Raw genomic sequence first — 11,498 nt, 5'->3', positions numbered from 1 at the left:
CTCATATATGTACCCGTTACAGCGTCAACATCAACAATTCGTCAACGCACCGCAATCCTTCGTTCCGCATTGTGCTGACTTCGGCCGAGGACCAGCAGCCTGCAGAGAGTGTCGGGAATGCCCGAGTTTCGTTGCCTGATCCGGAGGAAGCTGATGGTTTATTCAGCTGCCTGGGACAGCTTTGCGATACTGCTAAGCGAGCCCTAGGATCATTCTTACGGAGGTGTGCCGACCGGCGAGGCAATTTGAAATTGCCAGTTGTGCCAGCCGCCGTATCGTGTTCAATCCAGCCCTTACGTTTCCAAATAGGGTATGTCGCTTAACGCTTTTGGACTCTTACATAATACTATCACAATTATGGTAATATCTTCCCATCTATGATCCAGCCTTGCCCGGCGCTCTGGGATTGCTGGAGATGAACACGATACGTGCGGGTGGTTTAGGAGCCTGCCCTCAGACGTGCTTTTGTCGGCAATTATTCCGACGTACGGCCCTTTTCAGGGCCGAAAATGTCGTCGGAATATTCTAACATTAAACCGTATTAACGGGGGTCCTGTTGCAGGCCGCGCCCCAGGTCGAGGACGACTAATGTACGGTGACGCACGTCATGGCGCAAAGACCTCAGCCAAGTTGTTGCGACGGTGGCACCACTTGTTTCTATCGAATGCTGCGCCGAGCACGCCAGCTTCCCAGCGAAAAGCGCCCATGACAAAATCGGATGCGAAAAAAACCGAACGCGTCATCCTGTGGCGAGATGAGGAAACAGCTGCTTTGGAGGAGGAAAGGCTACGGTGCGTGCGCATCTCGCACGGTCTGCTCCCAGGAAGACCGACGTATCGTGCTGAAGATCGTCCAGTTTGCTGAATTTACCGGAGGAGTTCCAAATCCAAAGAAATCGCCAGATTGGCTTTGCCGTGGTTGCGCACACGAAGGGGGTGGACGCCGGCCATCGCCGGGAGAAAGGGGGTGGCGCGGTACAGGCGCTTCGGGACTTGCCGCGAGCGCCTGGTTATTGCGTGATGTCGCGACAGTGCGGCGCAAGCTTTCGCCTCTCGAGCAGCGCTTCGGTCCCAGCTTTATAACCTGCCCTCGCCCCCCGTCCAGAACGGGCTCATGGCATCCTCGTCTTACGTCTGCGATACGCTGCCGCCGCCCAAGCTCGCCTCCGCCAGCGATGTCGACCAGACCCAGTCGCCGCGCGGAGACAGTCCGCCCGTGACCACCTTTGATCTGCCCAGCATCGACGCCCCGGATCACACGGATGAAGCACACGCGCACGAGCAGCAGGGGGGCGAAGGGAAGGGGAAGCAGGGGAAGCAGGCGGAGGTCGTTTCCGAGCAACCGCCTCCGCGCAAGCTATGCGTTCGACACCAGCGGATGGCGCACGAAGGCACGAACCTAAAGCTCCAGCAGGTATGTCGTCCGGCATTCTCGTTCACGTTGCGATCTAACATACATTAGGCGCTCGATAAACTACCGCTCGAAGATCGTGAGGCGATCAACGGCGTCTGGGCCTCCTTCTCCGCTTCGCCGCATCCTCGTCGTGCACTCATACTCCAAGGACTGCTCACCATGTGCTGCTTCTCGCAGCTTTCCCTCCTCACCGAGCAGCTCCAGGACCTGATCCGGCTCGACCCCTTCCGCGTGTTCCCCCGCGAGGTCTCCCTCCAGGTGCTCTCTTACCTCGATGCCTACTCGCTGTGTCGGGCGGCGCAGGTCACGCGCCTATGGAAGTCGCTCGCCGACGACGATGCGCTCTGGCGCGGCATCTGCGAACAGCACATCGGCCAGAAGTGTCACAAGTGCGGCTGGGGACTACCCATCCTCGAACGACGGCGACACCTAACGGCACCTGCTTCACCATCGCCGTCTCCCGGGTTGTTACCCGCGCCTTCAACGGCATCGACCTCTTCTCAGAAGCGAAAACGAGACGAACTCGCCCCCGTCCCGCCATCTTTGAAGCGCCAGCGTTCCGAGACACCCGCCGGTACCGGCCCCTCTACCCCCGCGCCCATGGACACCGACCGCTCTTCCTCCTCCGGCCCCTCCTCCCGCCGCTCCGCCTCCCCCACCCCGAACCCCCTCCTCTCCTCATCCTCCTCCTCATCCCAACAACACCCCTCCATCCAGCGCTCGCTCACCCGCCCCTGGAAAGACGTCTACTGCGAGCGCCTGCGGATCGAGCGCAACTGGCGTCGCGGGCGCTGCACCATCCGCACCCTCACCGGCCACACCGACGGCGTCATGTGCCTCCAATTCTCCGAGACCCTCCCGCACCCGGCCTTCCCGATCCTCATCACCGGCTCGTACGACCGCACCGCCCGCGTCTGGAACCTCGAGACCGGCGCCGAGATCCGCTGCCTGCGCGGGCACACCCGCGCCGTCCGCGCGCTGCAGTTCGACGAGGCCAAGCTCGTGACGGGCAGCATGGACCGGACGCTCAAAGTCTGGGACTGGCGCACGGGCCGCTGTCTGAAGACGCTCGAGGGGCACACGGAGGGCGTGGTGTGCCTCAACTTTGACCGCGAGCTGCTCGCGAGCGGCGGCGTGGACGCGACGGTCAAGGTGTGGAACTTCCGGTCGGGGGAGTGCTTCACGCTGCGCGGGCACAAGGACTGGGTGAACGCCGTGCAGCTGTGGGATACGAGGCCGTCGTCGTCGTCGTCGGCGGCGGCGGGGTCGAGCGGGCTCGAGGTGTTCGGGAACGGCGCGGGCGGAGCGAGGGCGCAGTCGCCTAACATCGATCCGGGGAAGATGCTGTTCTCGGCGTCGGACGATGGGTCGATCCGGCTGTGGGATCTGACGAAGAGGGCGTGCGTGCGGCAGTTCATGGGGCACGTCGGGCAGGTGCAGTCGATGCGGCTCCTGCTCGGATGCCAGCCCGACCCCGCTGCCAACCCCAACGGCCCTTCCGACGCATCATCCTCATCCACATCCTCATCTTCCTCAACGCCGAACGCTCAAGACGACGGCGAGACCAAGCCACCGCCACCGCCGCCGTCGTCGTCGTCGGGCTCCAAGCCGGTGCTGATCTCGGGCAGCCTCGACAACACGATCAAGCTCTGGGACATCGAGTCCGGCAAGGCGCTCAACACCCTCTTCGGGCACATCGAGGGCGTCTGGGCCGTCGCCGCGGACCCGATGCGGCTCGTGTCCGGAAGCCACGACCGGACGATCAAGGTCTGGGAACGCGAGTCGGGCAGGTGCACGGCGACGCTCATCGGCCACGCCGGCGCGGTGACGTGCCTCGCCGTCGGCGAGGACAAGATCGTGTCCGGCAGCGACGACGGGGACGTGCGCATATGGAGCTTTGCTAATTGAGAAAGGGGTCCCCGGTCAGGGCGCGCGCGTGAACGACGGTTTTTATGTCGAACGGCCTATGGTCCTTGGGCGACGGGCGCGCGCATATATGCACGCCTCGCGCTGGGCTTTTCAATTTCACCTCACTTATTGTCCTGTTCTATAGGGATTATTGCGACACGCCTTTGCACTGTCTGCTTGCTTTTTTGCTCTCCTCGTTGTTTCACTCGATTTTATACATCCGTTTCACCATCTTCACCCTGATATGGGGGAATATATGTTCTGTATAATAGACAGGATGGAAACCACCGATATATTGAGCGAATTAGAGTTCTCATCCCGGCACTTGCCAGTCCCTGACCTCTCTTGACCTTGTACACCGCTCCTATCATCGTGTCATACACACTCATTTACTCTACGCTCTTTTCATACCGCATGGGCTGGTGATAATCATGTCCATCTCCGGTCGCGACCCCGTACTCGCGTGTCTCAGCGCACTCCGGTCGTCTCACCTCAGCCTCGGCCTCAGAGCCTCCTGCAGCACCTACGACGCTGTCGAGGACCACGACGACATAGAATGGGCATCTCACGAAAACCTCGACGTTACCCAATCCACCGCCCCCTCTTCCTCTTCCTCTTCCTCTTCCTCGGACTCGCTCATCAGTCTAGAGGGTGAATCGACTGTAGACGGCGAGGCATCGGACGATCCCCACTTCACCCTCATCCACCAACTCGAATCCGTCGTCTCCCAGCTCGCGGCGACTAACAGTGCCCTACGACGCGAACTGCAAGCCGCCCGCCACGAAGTAGCTCAACAGGGTGCCGAACTCGATGTCTATCGCCAACGACAGCGGCTCTACGAGCGGCACATCTCGGAACTGAAGCTCCGTGGAGTGAGGACAGCCTCTACTAGCGGGGAGAACCAACCCAAAGTCCAGGATAAGCTCGGTGAACCCACCCCCACCGAGACGACCGTCAGAATGTCTAAGGGTTCCGAGCTCAAGATCCTCTTCACGCTCGGCAGCGGCCCGACTGCAGGTCCCTCCTCTTCCTCCAAGTCGTCCCCGGGGCAACGAGCCTCCGTCGTCCTCAGCGCAGACATCTCCGCCTTCGCCGAAGACGCCTCCCGGTCCCCCAGCCGGTCGAGCAAGCGCACCTCGAAGCGCTTCAGCCGGACCGCCGCGGCCGCGCGCAAGTACGCTATCTCCCCGTTCGCCAAGACACCCGCCATCCCGGACAACTGGGCCCAGGGGCCTCCGGCGCCCTCCCCGGTTAGCTCCCGTCTCCAGGACAAGCAGCTCGCAGTGCCCGGCAAACCGAAGATGGTGAGACTTCTTCCCTAGTTTCAGAAGGGTCTTGGTCTAACTCCTGTCCTTTGCAGTCGCAGATTCACAATTCCTCCTCCGGTCGTCAGTCGTCGAAGTCCCGCGCGGTGTTGAAAAAGACGACCCGACGAGGGAGCGAGGCACCCCCGCCCTACTCCCCAAGCAGCTCCAAGCCACCCTCTCCCACCAGCAAGTTCGCGTTCCCGTCCTCCGACCCCTTCTCCGCCTCGGGCGACTCCGTCATCGACCTCCCCCTCTCGCCCACGTCCGCGCTCTCATCCTCCTCCTATTCTGCGGATGCGCGCCCGTCGCCCTCGCTCTCTTCCGCATCCCGTCTGCCGAAGCTCGCCCCGTCCCCGCTGGGGCTTCACTCACCAGCCATCTACCACGGCCACCTCCTCCCGCCAAAGCCGCCCGCCTCGACCGTGCTCTCTACCACCATCTCCGCTACGGCCAAGGCCGCCGCAGAAGCCGCCGCTCCGACGACCCTCTTCGGCCGCATGCGCAAGTTTTCCACCAGCAAACGACGTTCCTAGGTGGATAGATACCCACACACCGGTCGGACAGACGACATACTTATATATATGTATACATATACCCCCAGCGCGGCTGTTGAGCATCCGACGCAATGTGATGATATTATTCGTCACGCAGATCGAGAGGGAGAAAGAGGCTTCCAATACATTCCGGTAAATGTGGCATGGTATCTATACGATGAGGGGATAAGTTATGCAGTGGTATCATCTAGAAGGAACATTAGAGTATCCAAGATGAGCGATAGTCCCAGAATCAGACCCGAAAACCGGCCGCGGCCAGCTCGAAGTGCCTCGATTTGAATAGTTTATCTTCCTTTTCCGTCAGCATCCGGCTCCTTTCTTCAAGATCCCGCACTGATTTGGGGTCGTCGCGCACGCCCCGGAGGGCGCTCTCGAGGTACGCGAGCCAGCCCTTGTCGCGATAAGCCTCCAGATCGGGAGGTTTGTACTTGAGCGCCTCTTCCACCTGGTCCGCAAGCTCATAACAGCGCGCGAAGTTGATCAGCTGTCGTCCTTCCCACTCCTTGGTCGGTTTCTGCTGAAAAGCCTTACAGGCCTTCAAGTGGACATCTGATGGGGTATCGCACTCAGTGCATAAACACGGGGCGCAGACGGTTGACGGCACCTAAACATGGCACGCATCTTCCCCGCGCCGAATTTATCGCAGCGTAGTAAGCCCCATGACCGTTCGCCTCGTTGAGCAGCTTTACCATCTCTTGCAAATTCGCGCTGTCACGCTTGTGCAGCTCTCGCCATGTCACTTTGAGGCCCTTCAACTGCGACGACTGGAGAGCGTTGACGATTGCCGACATGGACGAGTAGTTGTGCAGTTTTCTGCACTCCTGCCGCGAACAGGCGGTGAGTTAAGCATAAGGGGCATAAATTACGAGTGTAACTCACAAGCGCTGTGTTGATGAAGTACTTGAGCGACAGCGAACGCCGATCGGGCTCATCACGGTGAAGAACGGAACGTTTGACCCAGTAAGCAATCTTCTTGCAGGTTCGTCGATGCTCGTCGACGTTGTTCTGCGTTGTCCGTCAGCACTGGTCTCTTCGTGCCAATCGAAATCGTACCCAGTTCTTATCTCGGTGGTCTAGCTCAAGCTGATCGCGGTCGTAACGTCGTTGCAAATATGCTACGCATTCACCTGGGAGGATGCGAGCATACAGAGCGCCTTCCAATATCGTCAAAGCAATGGCTAGATCTCTGGGTTCTTCTGCTACGACCTTCTTGGAGCCTTTCGGTGTTAATGAGTTGGGTCTTTCCAAGAGCATCAGCTGAAACGGCATTTAGCGCAATGGGAAGGTGGAAGATTATTTCGACTGACCCTGCGATCGACCACTGCCGTGAGCTGGGATTTCAGATCGTCCAAGACCCGGTTACCCTGGCCGCGCACATTTGCTGCGAAATCCTTGACCCGATTCAAGAAGTCGGAATTCCTCTCGATGTAGCACTGATCCAGCCATTCCCCCATCATTTTGAGTACTCTGATCGTTTCATCAGAAGACAGGAAGGCAGAATATATCACCACTGGACGTACGCGATTTGACGGTCAACCGGATATCGCGATTGAGATGAAGTACCACCCTCGTCGGCAAGGTTGTATTCTTTGAGCAAGTATCCCAGCATGTCATCGGCGGTGATGAATGCCCGATAACTGATCACGAACACTCGCTTGAACCTCTTGTAACGCCCATCTGTGGCTTGGTCAAGATCGTAATTCATCTGAGAGGAACTGCAACACGCACCAGAGTAATCTGTCAGGAGCATCCCTATCAGGCCGCGAAGCGTCCCTGCATCGACGTCTCCATTTAGCGCGAAGCGCGTGCGAGACTCAGGGTCCGTGATCGCAGATTCGAGATTTGCAGAGTAGGACGAGTCACTGGAGTCGACGGTGAACGTCGAACGCGAAGAATCCGCTGGGACGGGAGACATGTAGGCGGAGCCCGGCGAGGTGGACAGCCCTCCAGAAGACAGAGAAGTCGAGATTAAGCCGGCGTGGATAGAGGCCATATCGAAGGAGGACCTTGTGCGCGACTTGTTTGGGATCGGTATCGGAGACGAGGCTGCTGCTGCTTGGGGTGTCAGAGACAGCGCTCTAAACGCCGAGGGGCTGAGGGGAGGGCGGTGGTCGACACTTTCAGAAGTTGAAGGCCTGGAGCGAGCGGGGTATTGTCCCTTGATCCATGCGGCATTTCCATCAGTCGACGTGGATGCTAAAGATGTATCGGTGGGTGAACGCCGCCTGTGTCGTTGATTTCCGAGGCCTGCTACGGGTACGGGTGCCACTTGCGATGGCCGGCCGGACGATGAAGTTGTAAGAGGGGGCGCAGTGAGCGACGTGCCAGGATGATGAGCTATGCCAGGTTCGGAGGAACGGCGTAAGGTGTACATTGCCGGTACGCGCTGGGGGAAGTCAACTGCACCCGCGCTTGTGGGTAGCGGCGGGAGAGGTCGCCCTATCCGGCTCTCAAGACTGGGACGCGACGTTGACGTGGAAGGAGCAGAGCCAATGGATAGCGAGGCGATCGGTCCTAAAGAAGACTTGATTCAATCCTGGACCGGTGACGGAGAGTCCATCAACACGCACCTTCTTGCAGTTCGCGTAACGCATTCCGAACTTGGGACATCATCGGTCGCTCCGCAGGAACCATATTCCAGCAAGCAGTCATGATCCGCCACATGTTGTCGTTCAATCCACGTGAGACAGCCGGTTCGCCAGGACGAGCGGGTAAGATGCCCTTGATAATATCCAACGCGACGTGGACATCCGCCTTCCTGTTTGGGTACGGCACATTGTCGGTCAAGAGCTCCAAGCATAGCATAGCATAACTCCAAACCTATAGGACGACTTGATGAGTGATGTTCGCTACGGTAAACTCGACGTAACACTCACGTCGGACGCGCATGAACTTAGGTGCTGCCCGCTCTCGGGGTCCAGTCTTTCGGGGGCGGACCATCGCGTGCTGCTCATGCTGGTAGAACTAGACGTCGCATTCCGCGCTGCCTCCTGCATTTTAGGTGTCAGCAATCGGATCGAAATGAGATGAAACAGTTCACCAACATCATCGAGTACCTATATATGGCTCATGATGAATTCCCATCGCCAATGATATGAAGTATCCTCACCTTCGACAAACCGAAGTCAGATATTCGAGCTCTGCCCGAGGCTGATATCAGGACATTAACCTGATGACGCATAGTCAGTTTCAGAAGCGCTTCATCGGTACGAGAACTAACACCCCGCAGGTCACCATGGATAACATTCGAACTGTACGTATGCAAATAATCCACTCCAGATGCGACTTCACGAAGTATTCGCATGCGGTCCGCGTCCGGGTTTCGCTTGAGGTACTCGATAGAGTTGCCGTTTTCCATCCATGGGCTAACCTACGGCGATATCAACGATCGTCCCCTCCATTCGTGATGCGTATAGCGAACCGTGTAGAGCTTTCCACTGAGTTCAACGATCCCGTACAAGCGGACGATGTTCGGGTGGTTCAGAGAGCGCCAAATGTCTACTTCCCGTCTAAATTTCTTGCACTCGCATATGAGGAAGGCGATATCAGGCCGGAAAACGTGTGCTTACTCGTTGAGCGTTCTCGGAGTTGTTGATGGCTCTCGAAACCTTCAGGGCCACTTTCTCCTCGCCTAGCCACGTTCCTACGAAGATACGAGTCGGCATTAGCCATCATCTGGGCACGAGACCGGAATAGGTACTTGCCAGTATAGACATCGTTGAACCCTCCTTGGGCAACCGGCTGTTCGCTAGTCCTTTCGATCTGGCCGGTCACTACAAAACCTGTTCAGCCGAACTTCGCGCGTCGACGGGAGAAGGCGCACGTTCGGTCATAGGAGGTAGAAGAGACGTCGCCTTGTGAAGCGCATACAACCCTCTTTGGAGGTGCGTGTCGTCTAGTTGGCGCGCTCGTGTGTGTTGTAGTGCCTGAAGCCTCGTCAGCACGTTCCCGGGTGGATAGTGAAACGCACGAACCTCCTGCATGCTTTGCATCAAAGGTCTAGCTTCCGCAGCCGGTAGCTGCCTGCCCTCCGTGAGTTGTTCTTCCAGTCTATCCAGTTGTGTCCGCAGCTGATCCTGGTACACATCCTGGTATTGTCTTAGGTTCTGCTGCGCATTGCTGAGGTGGACATTCATTCGGAACTGCTGGGGGGTTGAGCGTGACACTAACAAACGGAGACGCGTTTGACGCACATTGAATACCCTGATGGTACTGTCGATCTCCTGGTAGCTACTCTCTATGCCGCTTTTGATGTCGCCCTGTTTGATCAGGCACTGGAAATGGCTCAAGCTTGCCCATCCGCAGACTTTCCGATGCACTTTCTCGATGACCCTGCACTGGAAATGAGCATTGGAAATGCATCGGAAGAAGCGAGGCCACGTACGCTTCTACCTCGTCTATCGCCGCCTGCGCCTCCGCACCCCCCATGCCCTGCAAATCTCGGGCGGCTAACAGCAAATGAGCGCATTTATCCGACACGTCGTAGCATTGGTCCTAGCAGGTTGTCAATTGTGTGCGCATACGCAATCCGGGGTGATGCTGACTCTATACACGGAGATGTTCTTTATCGACTCATAGGTTTTGCCAACTACAGACGCCCGCGTCGTTTCTTCAGCTTATGGAAAGAACCAGCATGCGGTCCACCTACGCAGGTCCACTCCGGTCTCGAGGCCGGGAACTCCGCTAAGCTGTATGAGCGTTTGCATCAAGCTCATGGAGGACGTGGAAGAGGTGCATGGATAGCCAAGCTCTGACGCCCGGTGCGAGACCTGCGAGCACACATGCTCGACAGCTCGGATCTGGCGCCTCCTGCGATCACTGGATGGGAATAAGCCGTGCGAAACTTGATAACGCCGATGCCGAACGTGCCTCCGCACACAGACGCCCAGGATGCGGAGTTGATACTCCTTGCAGCTGCCTTAACTTCTCACCGTCATTCGAATTTGACTATAGGGAATCGCTCGGATGAGTTAGTTCGCATGCAAGCTGATACACTATGGAAAGGCGGGTACGCGAGCACGCGGCGCAGGTTCGTCCTGGAGGCCCTGAGTTTAGCGAACCCCAATAGTCCGTATGACTACTCGCGCAAGAGTTCAGGAAGCTGAATGACCCCGTCCGGGAAAGCATTGATACGAAGATGACACCGATTTTGAACGCGTATGTGTGTCATGCAATTTCTTGTGATCATACTATACTTGTCACTATGTACGTGGCGTTGGATCTATTGTTGCGTACCGCGGCTTGGGGGGATGCAGACTCCATACTTCGTGACTGTATAAGTACTTGATTGTTCGTAGTTTTCGCCAAATAGACGTGGCTTACAAGTTGGAGCTGAGATCTGGGAAGCTTGATGCACCGTACACCCGCGCAACCCCGTGCCAATAATCAGCGGAGTTGTACGTTTACAGGATCAAGCGAGCACCGAGCGAAGCTCGGTGCGCCGTCTTGGAGAGAGGGAGCACCTTATCGTAGCGCAGCACCTATGTATCTTTTCCCACGCCTTCTCCTCCCGGAGCCTCACCGCGAGAGCGGTAGGCATAGCTGCGTCAAGACCCACCCTCCCCAGTCCCTGGTCTTTTGTGAGTTCTTTCCGAGCAAACTGCAGGCGAGCCTCTGGGCCCGCCTTCGGTTTGCGCCCAGAGGGGGCAGCCTGTGACGAGCGACGTGCAGGGGAACGCCCGTTGGGGTTACCAACTACTCAGACAGCCGAAATGTCCAAGTAATCGGGTAGAGTCGGATGGAAGAGCAACATTGTCAGCACTTACTTTAGGCAAGAGTACATGCAGAAAAGGAGGAGCTGAGCTCGACTCAAGGTCACTGGACACGAGGTCGACAGCGATGCACTAGGCACCTAATGGACTCAAGATCACACACTAAGTCCCCAAGACACAAGTTAGCATAGTATCTAGTACAGAGACGGTTACTCACCTAAGTCCCCAAGACACAATAGGTCGAGATGGGGACTTAGGGCGAGCTACAGGGGTCTTATATACACAAGTCCATGGTCCAAGAATAGTACAAGAGAATCACATGCAGGGCACAAGGATGAGTAAGACCGACCCACTTAGGTGGGTCAGGATTATGAATCAAGGAGTTAGAAGGAATAACGAGTCATTGTTCATGAGTAAGCGGAATAAAACTCCGGTGGCTGTGCAGGGCTGTGCAAGGCAGTGCAGGGCAGTGCAGGGCAGTGTCAATGATGCTGTACTGCTGCCACTGAAGGTCACGTGACTTTGGAAAAGGAAAGGTGAGAAAGGAAAATGATAAGTCCATATTTAGAAATGAAAAATGCGAAAATAAATTGTCCTTCTCTTCT

The 11,498-nt window shown here is 57.2% G+C and overlaps 3 protein-coding genes across 3 annotated transcripts; 2 read left to right on the top strand and 1 right to left on the bottom strand.

Annotated features, from left to right (window-relative positions):
* Positions 1–1,113: 1,113 nt before the first annotated feature.
* Positions 1,114–3,321, top strand: PUNSTDRAFT_69403 (WD40 repeat-like protein; the record flags this gene model as incomplete). Its single annotated transcript, XM_007384612.1, has 2 exons — positions 1,114–1,413; positions 1,462–3,321. The coding sequence occupies 2 exons, from the start codon at positions 1,114–1,116 to the stop codon at positions 3,319–3,321; spliced, it is 2,160 nt and encodes a 719-aa protein (XP_007384674.1).
* Positions 3,322–3,752: 431 nt separating this feature from the next.
* On the top strand, positions 3,753–5,161 carry PUNSTDRAFT_45133 (uncharacterized protein; the record flags this gene model as incomplete). Its single annotated transcript, XM_007384611.1, has 2 exons — positions 3,753–4,625; positions 4,682–5,161. 2 exons carry the CDS (start codon positions 3,753–3,755, stop codon positions 5,159–5,161), a joined length of 1,353 nt encoding a protein of 450 aa, XP_007384673.1.
* A 219-nt stretch (positions 5,162–5,380) lies between these two features.
* On the bottom strand, positions 5,381–9,897 carry PUNSTDRAFT_144185 (uncharacterized protein; the record flags this gene model as incomplete). Its single annotated transcript, XM_007384610.1, has 21 exons — positions 5,381–5,731; positions 5,787–6,003; positions 6,062–6,187; positions 6,236–6,439; positions 6,490–6,649; positions 6,703–6,859; positions 6,911–7,696; positions 7,753–8,002; positions 8,059–8,172; positions 8,227–8,238; positions 8,292–8,351; positions 8,403–8,552; positions 8,604–8,699; positions 8,752–8,825; positions 8,866–8,955; positions 9,006–9,108; positions 9,157–9,324; positions 9,376–9,514; positions 9,567–9,676; positions 9,727–9,770; positions 9,831–9,897. The coding sequence occupies 21 exons, from the start codon at positions 9,895–9,897 to the stop codon at positions 5,415–5,417; spliced, it is 3,444 nt and encodes a 1,147-aa protein (XP_007384672.1). The 3' UTR covers positions 5,381–5,414.
* Positions 9,898–11,498: the final 1,601 nt, after the last annotated feature.

Source organism: Punctularia strigosozonata (genome assembly GCF_000264995.1).
Source record: "Punctularia strigosozonata HHB-11173 SS5 unplaced genomic scaffold PUNSTscaffold_8, whole genome shotgun sequence".
In the NCBI taxonomy this organism is placed as follows: Eukaryota; Fungi; Basidiomycota; class Agaricomycetes; order Corticiales; family Punctulariaceae; genus Punctularia; species Punctularia strigosozonata.
This window is presented reverse-complemented; position numbering and strand designations above follow the sequence as displayed.